The following is a 25,310-nucleotide window of genomic DNA, read 5'->3' as shown; positions in this document are numbered from 1 at the left end:
GGTCGCTTTACGGGTTGATTTCGACCCTTGGCAGAGTGCGGCCTTGGCATACGCAGTACTAGTCCCGAACAGGCATGGGCGCAGTACTAAGTCGGAGATGCGGTCAGAGCAAAACACTCATCTGTAAGGAGAATGAGTATTCATAGACACATGCATTATCTACAATTGTCGTTATTGCCATCGCACCATGCGCGCAGGAAGATACCTTGGTGCTCCGTTCTGCTTCCCGTCGTACGCTCAATGAGAATGCCCGCTGCCCCATAAACAGAATTTCGACATAAAGAGAGCAAGTGGTTGTTCATCAATTCCTTCGAACGTTAGCGAGGGCCACCATTGGCGTGTATATGGATGCCGTTCGGAATTTGTGGTGTTGGGGGAGAGCCGTATATGCCGTTAGTGCGTGGGGATCCATGAGGAGTGATTTGGTCAGGTATTCTAATCGTGATCTTCTGCTCCCTGAGATACAACCCTGAGAGATGGTCGTGGCGATAAATTTGGTCGTTGAAGTCGGACAGCTGATCATGTTAGCAAGAGCGTACCCGCCATAATCGCATACTACATACCTTGACCCAGAAGACTTCAGTCATGGACAAAAATTTGGGTCGCTGCTCCGCCTCGACCTGCTTGGCCTTCTTGATGCTGGTATTGTAACTGTTGGTCGGATATTCGTACGACAGCATATGCCTGCCAACTTTCCACAGTCTCTCCTGTTCCTCTGCCGAGACAGGCCTCTTTTCGAGAGCTGTGTAGTTCCGAAGATTGAGATCCTTTGTAGCTAGTAGAACAGCTGCCTGAAAATTCGGGATCCATTTCTCGTCGGCCATGGCGGGATGTGCAACGGGATCGAGCTGAGCCGTGCGCACAGTATATAGTGGTAGGAAGTGAGACAGCCATGCGTGAGACTTGGCCTCTTCGAAATTACCTGTGTCGAGCAAAAGAGACGCTCTGCTCAGTGCTGCTGGTAGCGCTTCCCGGCGACGGCGCTCAATTTCCAGGTGCTGCTGCCGAATTTGTTCTTCCTGCCGTCGCTGTCGGTCTTCCAGCTCCCGTTCGCGTCGCTGTCGCTCCTGTCGTTCCTCCTCTTCCTTCTTGCGAGCTGCAGCCTCTTCCTCGGCCTTTCTTTTTGCCTCCTCTTCTTCAGCCAACCTTCTTGCTTCGGCCTCTTCGGCTTTGCGTCGTGCTTCCGCCGCCTCGGCTGCCCGTCGTTCTGCTTCCGCCTGCTCGGCTGCAGCTCTTTGTGCCGCGAGCCGCTCAGCTTCCGCTTTTTCTTCGGCAGCCTTTTCGGCAGCGGCACGCTCTGCCGCCACTTTCTCCTCTTCAGCTCTGCGCTGGTCTTCGGCTGCCTTCTCTTCAGCTTCCTTCTGTACAGCAACTCTCAACTCTTCTTGCTTCTTCTGCTCCGCTTCTTCTGCGGCCTTTCGCACAGTCTCGTCGTCTGCTTGTTCGGATGGCGGGACCAGCTCTGTGTCGGGTTCCCCAGGCGCATCCTGCGTCGAGATCTCTGGGGATAAGCTCTTATTGGCCTGTGCAAGTAGGACATTAATTTCTCCGGCGAGCTCCTCGGTCTTGCCATCCTTCATCTGAGCGTCTTGCGGTTCGGCCATATGTGCTTGCTTGACCTTCAGTGCCGGACGAGACTCTTCTGGGCTGCTTTCGAGGACTGTGCGTCGTTTCTTGACGACCACCCTGTGCGCATCGCCGTCCTTTGGTTCGGGTGATACACTGGCACGGTTACGTTTCAGGCCGGGGGTTTGTCGCTCGCGCTTAACCTCAATCTCAGAGGCGCTGCCATCAGAACGCGGGCCACCTGCGCCACTCTGGCTTCTGCGATGCTCCTTCCCGGTTACTAGTCTTCGCCTACGCTGGAGGCTTTCCGCCTCCGAGGTCGGCGGTAGAGGGAGATCGCTCTGGCTTCGGCGATGCTTATGGCCACGTTTCTCGTGGACTGACTGTTCTTGATCAGAGACAACCGCGACTGCATTGTCATCCTTCAAAGCGTCAACTTTCCGCCGCTCGCGTTCCGGTGGCGAGGACAATTCTTTCTTGCTGTCTTTGCGCAAAGAGCGAGGGCTCTTGTCAGGAAGACTCTTGTGGGTCATAGTTGGACTGCTGGATGTGCGGAGGTTGCTGGAAGGTGGAGATTCGGAGCGCCTTGCACGTCTTTCTTTGGTTCGCTCAGGAGGCTCACGAAGCTTTTTGGGTGACTTTGTTTTTGCTTTGCCCGACATGTGCTTCTCGTAGGCTTCCTTTAAAATGTTGACTTCCTTTGCCCAGCTCTCACCACGACGTTCTTGGGCAATCTCGTAGTACGTCTTGCCTCGCCATTTTCTCGATGGGTTGAATCCAGTTTGTTCGACGAGAAGCTTAATGACATCAAGGTTTCCACGACCAATCGCAGCTAACATGGGCGTGTTATAACCAGGCTTGTGGTCAGAGAGTGGATCTGGATCTGGATCCGCCTCACCCATAGCCAGCAGATACTGAAGAACTTCTTCATGACCAGCCTTTGCGGCTGCGATAACAGCCGCAGGCTCTGCCTTTTGAAGCACATTCAATATTGTCGCAACTCCCTGGACGTTTCCTTTCGATGCTAGAAGCCTCAGGTTCTCTTGGGTGTGAGATTGCCACAACAGGTCGTTGCGGGTAGATTCGCTTCTTCCAGTTCTGCGCCGCGATGTAAGAGTGGGAGGACTTCGAGGACCAAGAATCGGTGGAGAGTCTCGGGCGCTTGCGGCTGAAGCAGCCCTGGAAGAGCCTTCGCGATGTGCCTCGGCGTTGTCGCTCGACTTCCTACGCTTAGTAAAGTCTTGCTCTTTCGCGTCGGCAATGAGTTTCCTGATCGTGTCATAGTTCTCATCGTCGAGAGGCACAAGCTCGTACGGTTCGTCGCCCTTGGTGTTCCCCGATCGAGGATTTGCGCCAAACTCCAGCAGTAGTCTTACCACCTCCAGATGACCATTTTCCACAGCGTCTATCAGCGGCGTTTCTTTGTCAATGTTCCGTGTGTCGACCTCGGCGCCGTTCTCTAGCAAGAATTGCACAATTTCGGCAGATCCTTGTAGAGCGGCAATCTGAAGAGGGGTGTTGCCAGCATTGTCAGAAAGGTTCAAATCTTCCGGTCGCTCTTTATAGCACTGTTTCGCCCTCTCCAGATCGTCGTTATTGCACGCCCTGGACAAAAAGGTACGGCCATTTTTGTCGCGATATTTACGGGGACCTGATGCTTTGGCTGGTGACATGTGGTCACGCGAATCGAACTTTTCCAGAGAAGGGCGCGGGTCGGGTGGGCTGGAATCGCCATCTGAGGAACTTGAACGGTGTCGCTCTGTAGATATGGTTCGCTTGGTGCTGATATTGGGAGGCCGGCCACGCTTCTTGCGTTCAAATTCGCCTGAAACAAGCTGTGTCGAAACACCTCGACGATGGCCGCGAGATATCGGTCTTGGAGAAGGCGATCGATCTTCCGATGACTGGCGTGGATACGTGGCGGACCGAGTTTCTCGACGTTCAGACGTACCGTCTGCGGTTGACGTGGAGCCTTTACTCCGGTGTTTGGCAGATGGTGCAAGAATATCGCTCGGCCGCCGTCTGCGCACTTTGGAAGGACGCGCACCATCTAGAACATCAGATTCAGCCTTGGAAACCGTACGCTTGGACCGCTGATTACGAGCTGACCGCGGGGTGTCGGAAATGTCTGAATCACTATCACGAGTGTGCGCTTGCGGATTTGGGGATGATAGAGGCGAGCTACTGGAAGTGCGCGAGGGTTCCATCTCGAGGTTGGGGATATCGCGTTTGCGCTTCCTGGGTTTCTTAGTGCCATCATCCGGTGTGTCGCCATTCTCTCGATGCCTCTTGATGGTATTCGAACCGGTCGGCTGTAGCACCGGAGCACCCTCTACCGCGTTCTTCTTCTTTTCTGGGGATTGAATCAGGGTCTCAGCCTCGGAATCGCCGTCGGCATCAGGTTCATCAGCGGCTTTGGTAGGATTGTCGCTGGTGCCATTAGAGACACTTTTGGGGACTTCGGGAGCATCCTCGGTCTTGACATTGGTCATGGAGAGTGTTGTTTGGTTATCGGTGAGGTCGTTGGGCTGTTTGTCTGTGGCGGTGACATCGTTAGCAACCTCTGAAGTTGACGCTTCTGTCATTTCATTGGGCGTCTCATTGTTGACGATGTCGTTGTACTTGTCGTCGGCCGTGATTGCTAGGCCTCCAGGTTGAAGGTTGGTCACGATTGTTGATAAGGCCGAAGCAGCACTGCGCCAGGCAAACACGGTGCGATGAGGGTGGCAGAGGTGGCGCAGTCGATGGCTATGGGCAGTTTGAGGTCGTCGCTGGACGATCACGATTGAATTGAGATGCAAGGTATCGCTGCGTGGAGAGAGCGCACAGACGAAGAGGCGGATTGTGAGGAGGAAGACCGCTTCTTTGACACGGGCACCCCCAATAAGTCCCACTGGCATTTGCCCAGCTTTGAGCAGCCCAATAGTGATTGGACACTATCATTAGCGTCAATCCCCCGCCAGATTAATACCACCTGCCGGGAAGAGGGATTCATCAACTTCTCCATCTCGACCAGTCGACATTTGTTTTCGACTCCCAACTTGTTACATGCCTTCGCGATTTACTATTGTGATTTACTCTCCAAATTGAAGCTTGAATGCCTCGTCTGTAGCATGATGGCAGGTACCTTCACCCCTGACATCACCACCCTCGTACGGACTTTCTACCTCGCCTCAGCCGCAACCACCATAGCTTTTCACGCCATACCACCACTACGAGACCGCTTTCTGGCCTATGGTGCCAGGAATGTATCAGCAACAACTGAGGCAGGTTCGAAGAGCGCCTCGATCTCTGGATATGAACCGACCGTGAACCTGTTAAACCTTCTCGACTCTCTTGCTGGGCTTCGGGTATCCCATTCCTACTTCATCTCTTTCTATGTTCTTTCGGCAGCGTTGTCAGTTTTCTGGCTGTATGATCTACTTCACGGTGGCCGCGCTCTGTCTCGACTCGCGGCTGAACACTCAATCCAGGGTCCATACGACTCTGCCTCGCTGTGGAAACCCTTGTTGAGCTTGTTTCTTCTGGTCCTGCACTCGCTGCGACGCGTCTATGAGAACGCATACGTGTCAGTTCCGAATCCAAAATCTACCATGTGGGTTGGCCATTTCGCCATCGGCCTGGCTTTCTTTCTCTTCCTCCAAATTGCGATCGTGGCGGATTACTCCGCGAGGACAACAAATGTGCCAGCAGGGCCATCAACTGTGGTTGGAACAGCCATTGTCCTTCTTGCCGTCTCGATATTCATATTCGCTTCCGTGTGGCAGTATCTGTACCATTGCTACCTGGCCAGTCTACGCAAGTACACCTTGCCGGTTGAATATGGCGCAAACTACATCGTTGCTCCGCACTACACAGCGGACTGCCTCATCTATCTGTGCCTTGCAATCGTCGATGCACCTCACGGGCTCATCAATTGGTCTGTCATCTGCGTTCTTGCTTTCACCGTTGTGAATCTGGGTGTTACGGCAGATGGCACCAAGAAGTGGCAGCTGAGCAAATTCCGAGATCAGCAGCAAAGCATACAGCAGCGTTGGAGGATGTTGCCTGGTCTATGGTGAGTCGAAATAGACCTCGTCAACTATTTACCATGAAAGGTAATCTGATCGGGCTGTGGGATACATCTTCTTCGGTTGAGGTAAGTCATTGGCTGTTTGGAGCATTTTAGCTCAGCTACCAGCTTCAGCTCCCAGCTCCAGCTCGGACTTTAGTACTTGGTACATAGACATTGACCTTGCACCACACTTCTTGTACACCCCTCGGACATCCTACTCCGAAACCTACCAAAAGTCAGCTCCGGAAGAGGTGCTCCGTGTAAGGACATCAAAATTTGGCTCATGAAGTAGCTCCAGCTCAAATATTTCCTTTCCTCCCTCCTTTCTAAACGCTCAGCGACGTTTCTCTGCGGTCCGCCGCGCCATGAAAGCCGTAGCACACGTGCAATTAGTACCACAGTGCTCATGTGGGGCGCATTAAAGTCTTCATTCGTCATTGTTTTATCGTGCGCTGTATGTTCGTCAAGCATTCGAGGCGCCATTGTCTAGAAACCCCGATTTTCTATGCATCCCCATCGAGGATAACTATCGAGGATCCTCGATTTCGCTCTACGCACCCTCGCCACTCTTCGATGCATCAACAGCTTCCGAGCCTACTGCCAAACCTGCTGCCTGAACCTTCGCACTGCCTTTCACGTCTTCGCTCATGTTCTCCATACGACCTTCATCCTCCTCATCACCCCGATCTGCCTTGCCCTCTGCTGGCTTGTCCTCCTTCTGACCATCCTTCTCCGCGCGCATAACCTCCCGCAGCGTCTCCTTCCAGCCTTCGTCCTCGCGGCGCTTCCGCTCCCTCCGCACCTCCCTCTCCACCTCCTTCTCCTCGTCTTTCCGCGCCATCTCCTCCCTGGCCCTGCCCATCCACTCTCGCAACCCTTCAATCGCCCTTTTCGGGCTCTTCTTATGTACAAGCAGATAGTCCTGTAGGTCCGCAGGGCTGAATTCCTTCTCCGGCAACGTCTCTGCGAATTGTGCCGCAAGAGCGTCGATCTCAGCATCTGATTCCGTCACAGAGTACGAAGCCGTAATCGATGTCTTCTTGGCGGCTGCCGCGATAGACGTGATAGAAGTTGGCGCCTCATCGGACGGGTCCCGATACATGCGTCGGAAGATTTCTCTTGCCTGCTCACGGCTAGCGTTCTCGAATTTGACCCTCACTGAAATCCTGCCGGCACGCACCAGAGCATCGTCAAGCTCATGTGGCTTGTTGGTCGTCATGATGAGAATGTGTCCTTCCGGAGCTGCCACACCATCGATGGCATTCAGGAGGCCGGACAAGCTGACTTTGCTGGAGAGTGCGCCGCCCTCTTCGTCATCGCTATCGGCCGTCTCGGAGGCTTTTTGCTTTTGCTCGGCGCGTTGGTTGCCCCGACGCCCGGGAGCGAGGCTGCCCATGCCACCGCGGGGACCGCCACGAGTCCCGCGGGAGGCTGGCCCAGTGTTGGCGCTGACGGTAGATTTCGGCTTGCGGGAGCTGAGGCCGGCGGTGTCGATATCTTCGAGAAGAAGAAGGCTGCGACCTGGAAGCTGGTTCAACAGGGAGATCAAGTCGGAGTCGCTGAGGTTCTGGTCTAGAAGTGTAAGAACGTAGACGTCTAGATTGAATTTGTTGGCGAGTGCGAGAGCAAATGAGGTTTTGCCCACGCCCGGAGGTCCGTGGAAGAGGTAGCCCCGGCGATAGGGAATCCCATGGCGCCCGTAGAAAGAGGAAGTCGAATCATCCATGTATTCTTCGATGTCGTGAATGACCATTTCCTTTTGCATCGTATCCAGGATAACAGTGTCGAGAGCTCGGCGAGGCTTCGCCGTAATGCGAGACCACGCCAAACGAGAGCTGTACCCACTGCTGTATGGACGTCGGATAATAGTAAGGGTGCGCTCTTTATCTTTGTTCAGTCTATAAATGTGCTCAAGGAACTGCTTGATGGGCGTAGTAGATCGGCCGAGACAGGAAATCGAGAGATTCTCGGCAATTTTGTAGCGGCTTCCTGTGAAGGTGTGGCCTTCGCCCGGTTTTCGAACTGCCCAGAATAGACGACGTCTGTGAATGAAAAGTTGAGTGCCTTGAGTTTGCTCATACTTGAGTTTTGGAGGCTCGTTGTTAGCGGTAGCCCGCCTATTGGACTCTTCTGGAGGCTCGCGCATTCCTCGCCTGGGCGTTTCCCTCGGAGCATTCGACAGCGCGTTAAGAGATTGGTCGGCACGAATGGTGTTGGCCTCTGACAGGTGAGTGACCAGGTAGTCGAACAGGTCCTCATCAGATGCAACGTTAACTGAGGAGACGAGCAGTGACGAGAAGCGAGTCCAAAGCGATTGTATGCGAGAGAGGGGCCCGAAATACCAAAGGGCCAGAACAACGCCAATCATTCGGAAAGCTAGAGGGTATTTCGCAAGAAGTGGTTGTAGGGATGGCATGAAAGTGCTGACAATGTATTCGGGTAGTTCGATCGCTGTTGAAGAGAAGCTCGACACAGCGGCCACTGGTCCGGCAGCGGGACGGCGGCGTGAGGGATCCATTCTTGGTTCGAAATGGCAAGAACAACTCTACATCTGGACTTTGGTGGTGCCGTGTGTAAGTAGGCCAAGCTAGACGCTCTCACTTGGGTGTATGGTTGCGAGTCATCGGACGAACCGATACCGAGAGCATACAAGAAGAGAGCAGACTTCGTGCTCAACGACGGTCGTCTTATGATGATTGAGATGGCGCCTTGATAGCACAGCTCACCATCTACTCGGAAGTTGCAAACGCGAAGGTGTTTATGAAGGGTTTGAGACCTGGTGGGATATGTTGCCCACAGGAAAATCAGCCTAGTCTGACATGGGTGTAGACAGCTCCAGTCCTATGGTAGGGCGAGCATGGTCATCGACTGGGCAACATGCTATGGCAGAGGCGGAGTGCTCGCCTGCAATCTAGTGGAGAAGGCAGCTCCGAGTGACGCACCACGGCTGCCTTCTGGTAGCTGCCTGATCATACATGTTTGCCACCCCCACTACTAGGCAAGGAAGCTGCTTTCAAGTTATATGTTGAATACAGGTGTTGGGAGGGAGTAATTGCCTAGACGAACAGACTGTTAGTGTGGGCGCAATACCAAGATCGTAGCATTTATATGTTGATTAGCCAGGTCTGTTCAACGCAAGAGCCAGACAGTTTAACCTCGTCATTAAACATTCTGGCAGTCGTACGGTACAGGTAGACGCCAACCAACATCGCTAATCAGAGCACAGCAAAGTGCCTGGCACAAGGAGTCAGTGGAATAGCGACATAGTCGGCCGAGGAGTACAGCGAGCCACAGTTCTACAACTTGTGGGAATGTGTCTCTGCACTCCGCCGGAGACAAGCTCCGAGATAGGTCTTGGCGTTTGCGCAGTGATGTCGGATCTGAGTCTCGGCTTCGAGAGAGTATCACTGACATCTTCAATATTACCATCTATTACCTTCCTTTAAATCCATCAATACAGCCTTCGATCCTGTCTACTATACCATCAGGACAAGGAATGATGAGCCAATAATCACGTGTAGACACAGGCGCTCTTCTTGAGCTTGTGCTCGTGCATCCTGTCTCGGACGACGAGGATGGTGTCGTCCACATCTGCTGTGCATACATCCTTCTAGCCCGATCGGCTATCCGGCTACTTGCTTCTTGCGCTGCATTATCTGCCCAAGCCTTGAGAACGATGGCCCCAGGCGCAAGAAGAGGACTCGCTCCTCGCCGCAGACGACCTGATGAGGAAGATGAGAGCTCTGTCGTTGGTGACGTCGAGGAGGACTCGATGAGTGACGGTTCAGCACTTAGCCTTGCGGACGAAGAGGCTGGGCCAGAAGCTAGCGATGTCAGCGAAGAGAATGATGTCCCAGTTGCGACCGCCCCGAAGTCCGGCGCCTCGAAATCCGCCTCGACCAAAAAAGAATACCAGATGCTACCAGGCAGCCAAACACATGCAGATACACATCCGCAGTCGGAAGATACTGTGTCGATGATGAATGGCCTCAAGATCTCCGATACTTCAAATGCTGAGCCTGAAATACACCTTGACGAGCCTGCGCCGGAAGACGGAGTCGAATCAGCCGATGCAAGTCAACCCCGTTCAGAAGCGCCCAGAGCACCGAGAAGAGAAACCGCTGGCCAAAGAGCAAGAAGAGAGCACCAGGAGTATCTCAAGCAACGGGATTCTGACCCGGCCTTTGTGCCTAATAGAGGTGGCTTCTTCCTACATGACGACAGGGCTTCCAATGCACAGGCGTTTTGGAACAAGCCATACGGTCGCGGTAGAGGTCGAGGGTATAATGGCACGGTGCCTCCTCCGTGAGTAGACCCTGATAGTCTTGATGAAAGAAGCTAATATCCTGCTAGGCGCACAGGACCATTCAACGAACCGATTGACAAGCCATGGTCGCATGATCTGCACGACACGCACGAGAGCAGCAAGTCTCTTTCTGGCAATCAGATCAGCGGCCAAATGGCATATAACCTCAAGTCGACTGCTCCTCCTCCCACCGTCGCGCCGAATCGAGAGTTCTCGTTCCTGACCGTTCTGGGCAATGTCACTGTCAACGTGTCGCTTCCGGATATGCATGAGCGAAAGGCGGTGGCAGGCCTTGTCAAGAAGCAACACACTTTGCTACCCACTCATCGTCCGCCGTTGCGGCGAGATAAGCCTGTTCGAATCTCCATTCCAGATGTTGAGCCTAGCTACAGGTTTCCCAGCACGGAGCGGTCCTTCATCTTCATCCCTCGAGCCCTGAGACCAAATCAACAGCCATACATGCGTGGGCGAGGGCGAGGCAGCTTCCAAGGTAGCAGGCGCCCGAGTGTGATGGGTAGCGTTTACACGCCGAGTGTAGCCATGAGCCGCAAGTCTTCTTTTGGTGGCGTAGCTAGAGACAATGTCCGCTCGCCTGCTGGCTCCAACTACGGCAGACCTATGGGTATGGAGGTCTCACGTCCAATCGTACGCCTTCCAGCCACCGGAATGATGCCAATGCACATGGGTCCTATGGCTGCAGGTGACGCCCAGCCTTTTCACCTACCATATGCGAATGGATCTGTTGCCCACGGTGTGCATTCAACAGCGATACCGATGTATCAGCCCAGACCGCAGAAAGCAGTTTCTGTGACCAATATCGAATCGCCTGTGTCACTTTCAGTCAAAGCCCCACAGCCGCAACAAGAACAACCGTTCCATCAGCAGGTACCGCCACATATGGCGCAGACCGATGACGCGCGTGAACAACAGATTGACCAGTCAAGCGCGCCAGGCGGAACCCCTCTGTCCCACATTCCAGAAGGTGCAGTCTACGCCCAGCCTTTCCAGCCATATCCAATGATGCAGGCTCCGATGTACTATCCTGCACCATATCATGCGCAGAATATGTTCTACCCAGGCATGACAGAATCAGCCCAGGGCTATGGGAACGGCTGGACTGATGGGACGTACCAAATTATGAACTTTGCGCAAAACGGGCCTCAGCCTGTTCAGCCGCCAGGCGCACCAACAGCCCCTGTCATGCATATGCAAAATGGCATGGTCTACTATACCGACTCTTCCATGGGCCAAGAGAATCAAGCCATGAATGGACAGCATGGCATGATGCCAATGGGTGGAACATACGGGTTCTACCCCGTGCCAACCCCCATGTTCTATCAGCCTCAGCCGTGATTGAATACCTCTTCACCGATACCCTATCGACACTTTGCATTAGGGGGTGTTTGCATTTGACTTTGATATTAATGGGATCTGCTGCATATTGAGCGAGTGACTTTCTGATTCTGGGCCGAAAAGCTCCGGCCAGGCATTGGCGTTGGATGGTTTCACCAGGTATCGGAGGTCCTAAAATGTCTTTTAGCCGCGTGTGTCCGACGAATTCTGGACTCGCCGCCTGGTGTTGTAGCGGCAGATGTTTGCCTCTGGCCTGTCTGAATACCAAATAGCATTTATTAATAACCAACCATTGGTGCTTACGAACCCGCTCCTGTTCCGAAATGCAATCTAGGACTGAGGATCCTGATTGCTTCACAGAAATGAAGGCAGGTGGAATCAGTGTCGAGCTGAGAGCTGGATACCAGACGAGATCGGGTCTCCAGCCCTGATTATCCCTTTGCTTTGCTATCATGAGGGTAGCGAAGGCATTCCAATTTCCTTCTGCTACATCGCACCCATCGGTGAGCACTCGGTAAACCAAATCTTTCTCACCAGGGTGTGAAGTTCACGTGATATGAGATGCTCCGAAGGCGTTAGCGCGTTGTTAGCGTCCTTCGATATTACTAGGCAGCCATACTTGCGACGGGGGCGTGAGCCCGTGACTACTCCAAACCCCGCCTCGCAGGTTAGACAGCGGTCACCTCATCCACCGCCTACCTGTGTTCTCTCTTACCCTTATCCCAACACCCCGAAGCTCACATTCCCTTTACACTACGCTCGCTCGACTAATACCCGATAGTGCGTCTATCGAGTGTTGTCTGGCTGTGAGATCGTAGTTCGGTCACCGCCTCTGTGCTGTGCTTATCGTCATGGCCACGGCAATGCCTCCCTCAACTCCAGGCAGCCCAGTCAACGCGGACACGCTTGTGGTCGTCAAGGTGCTCTATGGCAACCAGAATCGTCGCTTCAAGCTCCCTTTGCGTGACCTTGGTGCTCAGGTTCTGCCTCAGAAGGTTAGTGTTACATTGAATGCTTCAGCCTGATAAGGCCGAGCTTGCTGTCTAGACGGCGGATGCTAATTGCTTTATCAGCTGCGAGTCCTTCTCACCGTCGCCGATGGCACAGAACTCCTCCTAGAGCGATACTCTGACTCGGCTGGCACCTATGTCACCCTTGATAGCACCAATCCTTCAGTGTACAAACAACTTTACCGTGCCGCGAAAGCTAAGCTGAAGCTGAGACTCAAGGCTACAATCATGCCTCCCAATAAGCCACAGGCTGTGGCTGTCGACCTTCTCGATGATAAAGCCCTCGAACGTGAGAAGATTAAACCCGTTGACATTAAGCCTGAGCCGAGGTCGACTTATCTCGAGACCGTCCTGTCACAGCCCGTTCCCGCCAACAAGGCGCAGGGCCCTTTTAAGACCTCAACGGGCAATACACGCATGCCTGGCGCTTTCTGCTCCGGCGACTCCTATATGGACCCCCCTCCACGTCCCGCTCCTCGGTCCAAGGATTTCAGTCAGCCAACCCTTCCTTGCTTCCGAGACTTTACTGGCACCTTCAGCATCGACTGCAACAGTTGCGGTACATCAGTGCCGAATGAACACTATCACTGCAGTATCTGCGAGAAAGGTGACTTTGACTTGTGCCAGAAGTGCGTTCAGAATGGCGTCACCTGCGAGGGTGAAGATCACTGGCTGATCAAGCGCTCCATCCGCAACGGCATCATTGTTCCCAGTGTCACCGAGACATGCGCTCCTCGAAAGCCTAAAGAAGAGGAACCGCCAATGCAGATCCCGGGCGTCCCTGATTATGACGAGCGCACCTGCAACAGCTGCATCAACCGTAAGTCCTACCTGAAAGCCCTGCCAAGCCTTAGAAGAACTGTATCTGACATTCGAGTAGAGCTCCCCGCCTCGGCTTTTGTGACCTGCATGGATTGTGCCGACTTCGATCTCTGCCAGAGCTGCTTCCTTGCCAATGAGCATGGTCACGCGCTAGCCCATACCTTCGAGCCAGTTAACCCAATTCTGCACCAGACGGTCAACTTCCAGATCAAGTCTCTTTGTCGGCAGGCTCGAGGCCTTGTTCACCAGGCTACGTGCGACGGCTGCAACAAGGTAAGACCGCTACTCGTTCTTGAAAAGACATTCTGAACTAACTCGTATTAGCAAATCATTGGCGTCCGCAACAAGTGTCTCACTTGCCCCGACTGGGATTATTGCTCGTCCTGCTATCCGGCGGCGCCTGATACGCACCCGGGCCATCGGTTCGCGTCTCTCTACGAACCGCTCGAATACGTTCCTAGCAACAAGGAGCACCACCGCGGCATCTTCTGTGATGGTCCCCTCTGCGCTGGTGGCCGTACCCGTGGCTACATTCGTGGCGATCGCTACAAGTGTACTGTGTGCCACGACACGGACTTCTGTTCCAACTGCGAGGCTTTGCCCACCAATCCACACAACAAGTCTCACCCTGTCATCAAGATCAAGACGCCTATCCGCCATGTTTCTATTTCTACCATTCATGAATCGGAGAACGGACAGGAACTTGGTCAGCTTGGCGATCGTCGTCTTGCGAAGCACGCTTCTACCGAGACTAACCGCACTACCTCAACCAACGCTGCGACGCAGGTGCAGACTGTGGCCGAGGTCCTGCCGGCGGAAGAAGAGCCTGTTGCACCATCTACGTGGAGAGCTACCGAGCCCAAGACTGCCACACCTGCTGATCTTCAAGCTTGGTATGAGTCCGACTCCACGCCGGACGGCAGCAACTTTGGTCCCAAGAGATTTGTCTCTCAGTCCTGGACTCTGCGCAACCCTGGGCCTGAGACTTGGCCTGCTGGGTGTGCTGTTCACTACATTGGTGGCGATGACATGCGCAACCTCGATGCCCATCACCCATCCAGTGTGAGCTCCATGGATCTTGCTAACCGTTCCAACGTGCTGGAGGAGAGCCTTGAGCCAGGCAAGACGGCTGTCTTCAGGGTGCTGCTTAAATCGCCTGCCCGGGAGGGTAGATACATCTCATATTGGCGCCTAAAGACCCCCGACGGCATGCCCTTCGGTCACAAACTCTGGGTTGACATCAATGTCAAGGACACCAGCATTGAGCTACCCATCCGCACCGCAGTGTCCATCGAACCTCAACAGGGAACTGTTAAGGATGAGGGTGCAGAGGAGACCAATGGGCCTCAGGATCAGCAGAGCTCGACTATGATCTTCCCCAAGCTTGACAAAGAGTCTCCTGTGTCGAGCATTCATGACGTTTCCGAGACTGCGCCCGAATCTGCGACTGCCAAGCCGGAGGAACATGACCTTCTCGATGATGTTGAAAGCCTGGAACTTGAGGATGAGAGCGATGATGGGTTCCTGACCGACGAGGAATACGATGTCCTCGATGCGAGTGACGAAGACTTTCTCGATGCTCAGGCTGCCATGGGGCCCAAGTAGTCGGAGCGATTACATGAGCACACCTCGTTCTGCTGCTCTTACGACATGCATGCAGAACATGCCACGGATTAAATAGGGGACTAGGAAATGGTTTTCTGGGAGGAGTTGAAGGCAATGGTCCGAGTCTGCCAGTTTGGGTGCAAGCTTACAATGCACTCCCTTTCTCTCCTTAGCCGCAAAATGCTACACAATTGACAATGAATGTTGCTCGTACGCCTTTGAGTCCTACCATAAGACCGCGCTCAGATGAAAGTCATGTCCTACCAGCTCCCGAGGCAGCCGTATTATTCCGGTGCCATCCGCGGGGTAGTTTGCGCGGCCTGATTTTGTGGGGGAAGCCTGCCAAGTGCCGGGTGCGTTGGCCAGAGTTGAGTCACTGGCATGTGCCTGCAGGTGCGACCGAGTTCGCCACCAGTCAGATGGCAACCAAATAATAAACCTGGTCGAACGCGCTTCTGACCGCCTTCTTCCTCTTCTGCCTCTTCAGTCACGCAGCAACTGCGCCTTTCCCTACTTCGCCACTGTTCAGTCCGCCGACGACTCGAAATCTTCCATATGGAATTTGTGCGACTCAGGACCTGCAATATCCATCCCGCAGCTCTTCCTAAAGGCTGACACTTGATTGCCTCTTCACCGAGGTCCATTCCTAACGACAACAAAATTTACAGTTTTAGCCCTTGTGCTACCTGAACCACGCGTTCAATCTCGACAAAATGCACGATAATCTCCGTCGTCGCGCCCTCGAGAGCGGCAAGACCGTCTCGAACAAGGCAAAGTCCAAGGGCTCTTCCAAAGCAAGCTCTCGTGCCAATTCCACCACCAATTCTCGCGCAAATTCGCGCCTGCAGAGCCGAGATGCGTCTGACGACGAGGATATGGGTGGTAACCTCAGCGATGATACTAACATGAGTATCAACTCGATCGACGAACTGCTCGAGAGCGACGACTTCAACGAGCAGACCACCGATGTCATGAAGCAAGAGCTTTCTAAGAGCATCGATGATCTGCTCGAGAGGAAGGGCAGCAGTGTGAATAGCAGAGAAGAGAGCTTATCGTCATTCGACCGCTGCTTGACCGCGCACTACCTGGCAGATACCCTTTACGGGCGCGTGTCAGATATCCTAGGAGCATTGTCCAAGAGTGTCAAAGCCGAGACGACTGAGAAAGAGACCACTCTGGCGATCCGCGCCATTGCTCTCACCGCCATCACTATTCAAGATGACGCAATCTACGAGACAGTGGCTCCACTGCTCAAGCGTGCCATCTCCGACTCGCAGTACCCTCACGCCAAAGCCGTCGCTATTGACGCTCTTGCAACGTGCATTTCTTTTGGGGGCGCCGGCGAAGAAGAAATCGAAGAAACTCTGACCTTCCTACTTGAGATCGTCTCCTCGGACGGGAGCTTCATCGGTGCCGACGACGATCCCGAAGTCGTTACCGTTGCGCTGCTCGCTTATGGCTTCCTCGCCACCCAAGTCGAAGACCTTGAGGCTGATTCCGAGGATGCCATCTCTTCCTTCCTCGACCAGCTCGATGCCGACGATGCCAAGGTGCAAATTGCAGCTGGCGAGAACATTGCGCTCTTGTACGAGAAGAGCTTCACGGAGCGCGAGGAAGACGAAGAATCCGAGGACGAAGAGGACGAGGTCTCGTCCGACGACGACAATGTCGGCTTCCAAGGCGACAAGAATCTAGTCAAGCGCTACAATGCATACCACAATACACACCAGGTTTTAGAAAAGGTCAACTCGCTGGCGTCACTCAGCACAAAGTCAATGAACCGCAAGGACAAGCGCAATATCCATCAATCTTTCGCCACCATCGCGCTCACGGTCGAGAATCCGCGTGTGGGTCTGCGCACGAATAACGCTTCGAAAATGACCATTCGAATCCACCGAGAAGGCGAGATGAAGGTCGACAAGTGGTGGAAACTGATGCGCCTCAGTGCAATTCGACGGCTGTTGGGCGGCGGGTTCGTGAACCACTATTTTGAGGGGAACAAGCAGGTGCTTGATGCATTGCCCATGATCATCCGCGAGACAGGCGCCGGTCTGGGCAGCCCTCGGAAGGTCATGGCTAAGCAGAGCAAGGGGAGATATCGCGAGCAAAGGCGCTTTGTCAGTGTGGGTGTCAATGAGACCTGAACAGAGTGGCATGCCCGATGGGTTGCTCATGATGAAACGAAGCGTGAAGCTTGCAACAGCAGAGCGGATTTGGCGCACGCCAACGATCTTATGATGCATGGGTTACGATCTTGAGAGGAAGCAATTTTTCCTTTCATCACAGGTAGCGATGGTATTGCATGGTTTTGGTATTTTCGATTCCCTGGCGGCGTTTTGAGCTGGACTTTCCCCCATCCTTTCTTCGGGTTTGATATCCATTCGTCAAAGCGATTACTGAGAGATTTGCCAGAGGTTATTTGGCGTTCTAGTCGGCAGCAGTTTGTGGACACACACACACACATACAGTCACCCATACAGATCAAGATACGAGAACCTCAGAAGACATTTTCAATTCTATATGCGTGATCGTTGAGCTCGATGTAGGAGTTCAAGGCTCCGTTCCTGTGTGAGTCATTCATTGGCCGTGCTGTGACTCACCTGCTGCCCTGGCTCGCTGGCTGGCTCGTTCGTTCGCTCGAATGCGTTCGGACACACACGCCGAGTAGTCTCTCCCTCCCCCCCTCCCTCCCTCGGGATCATACTCTGTAGCGAGTTATGCACGGCCAAGAGAGTGCTAGGCCAAGGCCTCGCAATGGATGCCGAGCTGATCAGGCCTGCTACATCGCATAAGCTGCATTGCTTGGTCCAGTGATGGACTGTCGGTTACTGGTAGAAAGCGCTTGTCTGCACGGGGTTAACGATGCGGTCAAGTTTCTCCGTCGCTTACCTTGGGTGGGCGCTTCAATGGAAGAGATGTTGCGACCAGGCTTATATGGAAGCGTCGCCAGCGCTGCAGCCGAACCTGGTGTTCCGTTCGCTTGCCTAGTAGAGCGTGGAATCTGACTTCACGTAGAGACCAGCCCAAGCTACCTACCTGGTACTGCAGCGCTCTTGATCACTGTCCTCATTCCACGGCCATCTTGCTGCCCTATGCCATGTCTGTTCCTGACGATTGTAAAGATTGCCTCCGCGGCTATGTCTGGGAAGGTACTCCAGCCGGCATCGAGACCAAGCTAGGCGCGAATGTAACCTACAAAGTCGGCAGTGACCCCGAAGTAGCAGTCTTGGTCATCCACGATCTCGGTGGCTGGACCTTCCCAAATCTGCGCCTTCTGGCCGACTACTATGCAAAGGAGGTGGGAGCTACCGCGTTTGTGCCAGACTTGTGAGTTTTTCTGACGTTACACTGGCTTGGGCCCGGCACCGATTGACAGCAATATCCTGCACGGGTGGTGGAGAGCGTGCACAAGACCAGTCGCTGACGGTGTGTTTCTCTTAGTTTTGGTGGGGAGGTGCTTCCTCTGGACGCCTTGATGGAAGGTCCAGCATCTGAGGCGTGGGCCAAACTCGACATCTCCGCCTTCTCGGCGAAGAATTCCAAGAAGATTCGCGAGCCGGAAATATTTGGATGCGTAGCGGCCTTGAGATCTCAATTGGGTTTCAAGAAGGTTGTGACAGTAGGCTACTGGTGAGTATTCCGGAGAATAGAGCGTAACCGAGCAGACTGATTGACGTTCGATGCCAGCTTCGGTGGGTGGGCGGTGTTTCGTCTAGGCTCACAAGTATATCTTCCTGACGGAACCACGGAGGAGTCAGACCATGGGAAACATAAGGAGGGAGCGATACCCTTGGTTGATGCTATCAGCACTGCGCATCCGTCGTGGCTGACCAAGCAGGAAATCGCAGGTACGAGGGTTCCCAGCCAGATTATTGCGCCTGAGCACGATATGCAGCTCACTCCAGAGCTCAAGAAGTACGCGAATGAGACACTGCCTACGCTGGGAGTTGAGTATGATTATCGGTATTTTCCGGGGTTGATTCACGCTTTTGCCACGAAAGGTGATGACCGGATTCCAGGGGAAAAGCAGGGGGCTGCAAGGGCCAAGAGAGCCGTGGCTTCATGGTTCTTGCAGATGCTGCGGGATTGAATCGGCATCCGTCTCGCCTTAGCAATCCACGTCCAGTAATCAGCTGACGAACGAGTGCCGTGTTGTGCCGTCTTGCATGACCTTGAATCACAAATATGACATGTACCAAGCGTCGGTTGTGGTCGCTGCATTCAAGTATTTGGAAGAGCGCCAGTGGTCCGCTGCCGTCACTTGACTCGGATATCCTTTTTGTACCTACATTGCTTCGCGGCCCTCAAGATTGTTCGGTGTGTGTGGAGATACGGAATCTTCAGATCGTCCTTGAGAAGCTGTGAAGTTGAATTCTCCGCATAGATCCCTGATCCCATCGCGGACGTCTGACCTTGTGCCACAAGATGGTCAAATGCATAGGGTGGGAGGCTGCAGCGGAGAAAGGGGTGGAAACCTTACCCCTGATAGCCAAGCCTCCGTACCTGTAAGCAAGAGACGTCAGCTCTACGATCTTGGTTCCTCTGCTTGACAGTCTTTCAGCGATTCAAACACAGCAGCACAATGTTTTCGATGCCAGAGCTGGACATGCGCTTGTCGTGTTTGCTGCTGTTCTCAAATCGACACATCCATCCGCGCGACTGCTGCCGGTCGAGGTAGAAAGGAACGCTCGTTGCATGTAGGTTGAGCTCGCGGTAGCACAAGAACGAGTCTATTGTGGGCGCTGAGTTATGAACCCGCTGGCAGTTGGAGCACGTCACAGTCGTAGCATGGCGGCCGAGGCCAATCTTGTTTGAACAGCCGCAAGGACATGCTCGTTCCCACTTCTGCAACGAGGCAGGGAGCGCCGGCTGCGGTTGATGTTGATAAGGCGACTGCTACTTCCGGTAGCAACGCGTCACGCGATTAATTGGTGAAACCAGAATAAGGCAAAGGTGAGGCATGAATGACCTGAGTGAATCGTGGTTGCCTGGCTGTTCGCCCTCTGAAGGCCCAGTCGAATTTCTACCAACCGCTCCTGAAGCTCATAACCTCCACGTTCTCATCAAGTCTTCAACGACATCAGCCTCCATCTTCTGAAGACTTGCTGCACGAACGGTTGCCTGCCATTTCCGTTTCTTACATGATCTCAAAAGATGACGTTGCTTGATATGATCTGGACGGCTATCGCTGCGTTGTTGCTGTCTTGCTTCGTGTCTGCAGCGCCGCAAGATTTCGCGAACAAACCCGACCCGACCCTTACCTACAGTCCTCCTTTCGATGCTTGTGCTACGGTCGGCTCGATGGTCAGAGAAGCTGAAGCTGCAAGCCCCACCGTCCTCACCGATTACGTCTACATCCCTGCGCAGAACGCTATCGACTGCCTCCTAACGGTACCCTGTAACCACACTGCGGCTATCGAGTGGCTTGAATCCCTGAAGCCCTACCTAGGATGGCAGTCCACCACTGCATATCTCAAAAATCCACCTTCAGGCTACTGGTTTCCAGAGTACGATATTTTCGCTCGCCTGCAGGGGATGATTGATAACATCCAGCAATACAAGAACGAATACCACTTTGAACTCGAATTGTTCAAGACTTTCGGGTATGCCAACGATGGACATCTTCGCTATTTTCCCAAGCTAGTCACAGGTCTTTTTGGCTTCGGGCGTCCACTGAGCTTGGTATCTATCTCTGCTGACGGCAAGAGCAAACCCCGTCCTTATGTATACGACGATATCGTCTTGTGGACCAACGACAGCTCGCGAAGCATCTCCCCTGTTGTTCAAATCGACGGAGTAGACGCTGAAGCCAAGCTCCTAGCCCTCGCTGACTGGAGCATTTGTGCTGACTTCGATGCGGGCTACAACTCCTTGTTCGCCAACCTTGCACAAGCGTCCTTGGGCTACATGGGCAACGGAGGTGGCATATTCGCTGGCGGTGGTCGAGGACAGGTCCCGTATCCTGGCGCACGGACAAATTTGACATTTGAGAACGGCACTGTTGTGTCTTGGGAGAATTTTGCTCGCGTCTACCAGAGTTTTCGTAACATCAAGACTGGCCAGGACGTTTACGACCGATTCCTGAACGTCTCCTCTACCATCCCACTGCCCGGCGGCGGCATCGGACAAGCAGACACAGACGACCGTCCTGGTCACATCGGTCCCCCACTTCCAAACCCACAGGATCCCATCGTTGGACCACCTGGCTATCCTACACCAGTCAGGTTCGTCGCGGGAGGCTACATGGGTGGGTACTACCTTGACGGTCAAGGCTACGAAGATGCTGCCGTTTTGAGTCTTCCTGGCTTTGGAACACAACTTCTTCAGACAGCTATGCAGGCGACTGTCACCGAATTCATCAAGCAAGCGAAAGTGTATGGCAAGATGAGACTGATCATCGACCTCAGCGCCAACGGAGGCGGCCAGATTCCTCTAGCGTGATGCCCCTTGTCCGGAAGTTCTTGTCATTCATTAACAAGTAGCCGCAGGTATTCCATTTTCAAGACTCTCTTCCCTGACATCGACCCTTACGGAGCGAGCCGTTTCCGCGCCACTGAAGACTTCGATCTTCTTGGTCAAGCCGTCAGCCAAGTCGTCGGAGACGATTATCCATGGGATCCAAATTATCCTCCGGGTCCTAGTCTGCTGCTGAACAACTATCGAGCCACACCTTTCATTACACAGGCTGACATGACCGCCAACGGTCACACATTTTTGACCTGGGCGGACAAGTTTGGCCCACACGAGTTCCATGGAGACAACTTTACAACACTCATGCGATGGAATTTCTCAGATCCCGGTACGAATGAAGAGTCTGGTTTCATTCCCAACGGCTACGGCAACCGCACCAATGTTACTACTGAGCGTCCTTTCTTTGCTGGAGACATCATCATCCTTACTGACGGCTGGTGCGCGTCCACATGTAAGTCTACCATCTTCACCTGGATTCGGACGCTAACATCAGCCCTGCAGGCTCGATATTTGTCGAGTTGATGACTTCACAGGCTAAGGTCAAGACAGTGGCTGTCGGTGGGATTTCTGGCAGACCTGCTGACGCAGTCGGACCCATGCAGGCGGTGGGCGGTGTTCGCGGCGCCAATGTCTATCAATTTTCCACTCTGGCTCAGTTTGCTCAAGGGGCACCTCTGCTCAGCGAAGGGAACGCTACGCAGCAAGCCATCCTAAACTCCACCTTGGCTCAGAGGTACTCTCAATTGCCGATGCTCAAAGCCGCCGATGGGGATGGCAGAGTCAATGTGAGGGACCAGATTCGAATCGGGGACGAGACACAGACGCCGCTGCAATTCGTCTACCAGAAAGCGGATTGTCGCATATTCTACGAGCTGGCGCATACGGTGAGCATGATGGCAATGTGGAAGACGGTCTACGACGTGACCTGGAACGGTGCAAGTTGCCGTGAAGGAAGTGCATACTCGGCGCCTCAGCACAATATCACTCGGCGGGGACGAGGCAAGAGGGACCCGATGCGAGCGGTGGTTGTGGAGGACATTGAGAAGCTGCGCCACGTCTGGAAGATTGGGACGGATGTAACCAAAATCGAGCCTATGAGCGGCTTTCAGGTACCTTGAGGCGACCTCAACGGCTGTCAGAAGCGTCGACGTGGCCAGCGACGGACACTGGCAGTATTGACAAGTTGAAGGGCGCCCCAACTATCAAGTAGGGTCTGTTGCAAGTATGCTTTGCATGAGCATATAGAGTCACATTGCCAATAACAATGATAACTTCGTGGGAATATCATGTGCTGACGACTGATCTGATACAATCGGAGAAATGATTCTGGTGGATACACGGGACCAATATAGCCAGACTGCATGCAGCATGCATACGCAAGGCGATTGCAACCTGTTGGTGACAAGATGAGGGCGGACAGGGTAGGATTTGATAGGCATTGGTACGATTGGTTTGCCGAGGCTGCCGGCCCCTGAAAGCCGCTCGCTAGGCGGCCAAGGGCTGGCCGCCTGGCGGCGTTTCTGTTTGGTCCAGGGCGTCGAGATGGTAATTCCCCAAGTGTTTGCTATTCGACACAGCAACCATCCCCTGGCTCTGATCACACACGCAGAAACACGAGGATACGACCATGAGTCGCGGGAATATGGTTAGGCTTTCGCTTGCGCCATCAATCATTCACCATGTGTTGCTTTTCCCAGTTCTTAGGGCTGCTGGCTCTCTGGGTGTTGCCCGTGCTCTTTTCACTCGTTTTAGCCCCTGAAGACTAGGTTAGTTTACTGGAGGGCAATAGTGTCAAGCCCCCCGGCCAGGCGAGAAGGAACTACAGATGCATCTGGGAATAAGAAGGGACTGACTGGTTCCAGCACACCAAACGTGCAGCGGCGGAGCAACAGGCAGGAGCGGGTCAGCAACTGTACGGGACGTTTGCTCACGACAAGTCTTCTTCGAATAGCGTGGATTGATTGCTTTTCGGACCCTCGTTACAAGTGCACTAAGCCTTCAACACACACGTGGCGCCGGTAATTGTGTGCTCCTTTTTTATACAAGTCGCCCGTCGGCCCAGTTCCATCCTACGACGCTTCGGCCACGTTCGATCGCTCGCTCGCTCGCTTCGCCCTGTGGGAACACCACCATATTCACCGTGACAAATCCAGCCGCTTGTCTTCTGATGACGGGGACCTGAGGTTCAATCGCTCGGAACAGCGCAGCTCTTCGTCGAGGGCGAGGGCGTTCACCACAATTACCACCACTGTCGCTATCCCCTGCCCGCTACTACAGCACTATATCCGCCACACCTAACCTCTCTCACCCACCGGCTTCGGCAGCCTTTGTCACCCTTTTCGCCCTTTGCCGTGAACACCCGTGTGTTTGCTTGCTTCCTGGGGATACATTGCATTGCACTTGCTTCTTTGCAATTCTCCTTCACTTTCAGTTCGGTGGCTCGCTTTTGCATCACTTGCTTTGCGCCTCTGCCAGCAGCCTCGAGATCCGCGGCCAAGCAATTGCGTCTTTGGAGTACGATAGACGACACAAGACGTTACTATCAACGATGTGGTCCCGAACCGTTGTCGCCACCGTAGCCCTCTGCCTGACCAGCTTCACCCAACACGCTTCGGCCTCTCCCAAGCCTCAGCCCCAAGCTGCCGGCGGAGTGCAGCTCTACGGTGGCATGCCGTCTTCTACGGCCAGCCCGGCTTCGATCCCGTCTGTCGCGTCCTCGGTTGTTAACGGCACCTCTCATCTGTACAGCCTGACCCGCCTCTTCTTCTCGACCATGATGGTACCCAACAACTTGCCTCAACTCAAGACACTGCAGTCACCTCTCTTCGCCGAGAACATCACTGGCCGTGTCTCTGATTCTCGGAAATTCCTTGGTCGTGAGCTCAACACTGAGTACGTGTTCGGCGCCTTCACTGGCCCCGTCATGAACTCGTCGCGCGTCACGCTGCTGGGAATGCCCATTCAGCATGAGACGATGCGCTTCGCCGCAAACGAAGCGGATAGGTCTGCCTTCATCACGGAGATAGTACACTTTAACATCAGTATGCTTTCCACCGTGGTGCCCGTGCAGGTGGAGCTGTGGATGCGTTGGAACGACCAGGACGAGCTAACCGCCTACGACGCGCGCTTTGTGTATTTCGACTGGCTGATGGCCACGGCGACGGCGAATCTGCAGAAGGCATACGGCCTCGGCAGTGCGCAAGACACGCTGAATCAGATCAAGAATCTGCTGGTTGGACAGGTCTGCGAGACGACACAGCAGCACTGTACAGGGGAGCTTCAACAGTATGACAGCCTTGATGACTGTCATTCATTCCTGATGCAGGAGATTCGTCTGGGACAGCCATTTGAGTTTGGCGTCGACACTGTCATGTGCAGGAGTTTGCATGAGGGCATGCTGACGCTGAAGCCCGAAGCACACTGTCCGCATGTTGGCAAGACCGGAGGGAATATGTGTGTGGATGACTTGGACTACCTGACCTATGTTGCTGATCGGGACTTCTTTGGCGTGCCTGGTGCCGGATGGTGATGATCCGCTCAGATCTACTTAATATGGAAGACGATGCACTCCGCGAGGGATGCTTTATGACGAGATACACGAGCATGGCGTTTTGGACAGCATTGGTGATCCATGATATGCATAGCAGAGCCTACAGTACCTAATCAGTGAGAGAATTCGACGCGAGACTTACATTCTCGCGTGAAGCCGGTAGCGTTATATCGTCTCCTGGCCCATTTGTATCTTCTTGCTTCGCATCACCAACTGCTGTAGCTGTCCATAATCGCGAGATCTGACCCGACGGTCATCACATGCACGAACGGTACTTAGTGAGGCAGTCCAGCATCTGAGGTTCTTAAGGGGAGAAGGCGACTTCGGGGCCGGCTCGCACACAACCTTGCCCGGCCCCGGAGAAACGCTAAGCCGCGCTGGCGAAAGGCGTGTAGCACAGCTTCTCTTTTCTCCACTCTCGGGATCTGACGTGCTTTTTTGTATATACTTCCCCTTCCGTTTCCGCTGGGCAGGCTTTCTCAAATTCAATCTTCTAAAAAAAAGACACATCTGTTTGTTCGTTCGGTGTGAAGGAGAAACCTGAAAAGTTGTTGGCTGAAGCATGAGAAGGTG

General features: G+C 53.8%; 9 protein-coding genes across 9 annotated transcripts; 7 read left to right on the top strand and 2 right to left on the bottom strand.

The window, feature by feature from the left end:
• Positions 1–317: 317 nt before the first annotated feature.
• HMPREF1541_07502 (uncharacterized protein) lies at positions 318–4,466 on the bottom strand (the record flags this gene model as incomplete). The annotated part of the gene is made up of 2 exons (XM_008721826.1): positions 318–515; positions 564–4,466. 2 exons carry the CDS (start codon positions 4,464–4,466, stop codon positions 318–320), a joined length of 4,101 nt encoding a protein of 1,366 aa, XP_008720048.1.
• Positions 4,467–4,682: 216 nt separating this feature from the next.
• Positions 4,683–5,627, top strand: HMPREF1541_07501 (uncharacterized protein; the record flags this gene model as incomplete). The annotated part of the gene is made up of 1 exon (XM_008721825.1): positions 4,683–5,627. One exon carries the CDS (start codon positions 4,683–4,685, stop codon positions 5,625–5,627), a length of 945 nt encoding a protein of 314 aa, XP_008720047.1.
• Positions 5,628–6,170: 543 nt separating this feature from the next.
• HMPREF1541_07500 (uncharacterized protein) lies at positions 6,171–8,138 on the bottom strand (the record flags this gene model as incomplete). The annotated part of the gene is made up of 1 exon (XM_008721824.1): positions 6,171–8,138. The coding sequence occupies one exon, from the start codon at positions 8,136–8,138 to the stop codon at positions 6,171–6,173; it is 1,968 nt and encodes a 655-aa protein (XP_008720046.1).
• A 1,158-nt stretch (positions 8,139–9,296) lies between these two features.
• Positions 9,297–11,279, top strand: HMPREF1541_07499 (uncharacterized protein; the record flags this gene model as incomplete). Its single annotated transcript, XM_008721823.1, has 2 exons — positions 9,297–9,925; positions 9,974–11,279. The coding sequence occupies 2 exons, from the start codon at positions 9,297–9,299 to the stop codon at positions 11,277–11,279; spliced, it is 1,935 nt and encodes a 644-aa protein (XP_008720045.1).
• Positions 11,280–12,130: 851 nt separating this feature from the next.
• On the top strand, positions 12,131–14,716 carry HMPREF1541_07498 (uncharacterized protein; the record flags this gene model as incomplete). The annotated part of the gene is made up of 4 exons (XM_008721822.1): positions 12,131–12,274; positions 12,353–13,109; positions 13,170–13,384; positions 13,436–14,716. The coding sequence occupies 4 exons, from the start codon at positions 12,131–12,133 to the stop codon at positions 14,714–14,716; spliced, it is 2,397 nt and encodes a 798-aa protein (XP_008720044.1).
• Positions 14,717–15,429: 713 nt separating this feature from the next.
• Positions 15,430–16,860, top strand: HMPREF1541_07497 (uncharacterized protein; the record flags this gene model as incomplete). The annotated part of the gene is made up of 1 exon (XM_008721821.1): positions 15,430–16,860. The coding sequence occupies one exon, from the start codon at positions 15,430–15,432 to the stop codon at positions 16,858–16,860; it is 1,431 nt and encodes a 476-aa protein (XP_008720043.1).
• A 953-nt stretch (positions 16,861–17,813) lies between these two features.
• HMPREF1541_07496 (uncharacterized protein) lies at positions 17,814–18,806 on the top strand (the record flags this gene model as incomplete). Its single annotated transcript, XM_008721820.1, has 4 exons — positions 17,814–18,043; positions 18,158–18,346; positions 18,404–18,440; positions 18,492–18,806. The coding sequence occupies 4 exons, from the start codon at positions 17,814–17,816 to the stop codon at positions 18,804–18,806; spliced, it is 771 nt and encodes a 256-aa protein (XP_008720042.1).
• A 1,079-nt stretch (positions 18,807–19,885) lies between these two features.
• HMPREF1541_07495 (uncharacterized protein) lies at positions 19,886–22,305 on the top strand (the record flags this gene model as incomplete). The annotated part of the gene is made up of 3 exons (XM_008721819.1): positions 19,886–21,153; positions 21,205–21,638; positions 21,689–22,305. The coding sequence occupies 3 exons, from the start codon at positions 19,886–19,888 to the stop codon at positions 22,303–22,305; spliced, it is 2,319 nt and encodes a 772-aa protein (XP_008720041.1).
• Positions 22,306–23,735: 1,430 nt separating this feature from the next.
• HMPREF1541_07494 (uncharacterized protein) lies at positions 23,736–24,716 on the top strand (the record flags this gene model as incomplete). The annotated part of the gene is made up of 1 exon (XM_008721818.1): positions 23,736–24,716. The coding sequence occupies one exon, from the start codon at positions 23,736–23,738 to the stop codon at positions 24,714–24,716; it is 981 nt and encodes a 326-aa protein (XP_008720040.1).
• Between the last annotated feature and the right edge of the window lie 594 nt (positions 24,717–25,310).

This window comes from Cyphellophora europaea (genome assembly GCF_000365145.1).
Source record: "Cyphellophora europaea CBS 101466 unplaced genomic scaffold supercont1.7, whole genome shotgun sequence".
In the NCBI taxonomy this organism is placed as follows: Eukaryota; Fungi; Ascomycota; class Eurotiomycetes; order Chaetothyriales; family Cyphellophoraceae; genus Cyphellophora; species Cyphellophora europaea.
The sequence above is the reverse complement of the archived record's forward strand: the minus strand, read 5'-3'. Positions and strand labels throughout refer to the sequence as shown.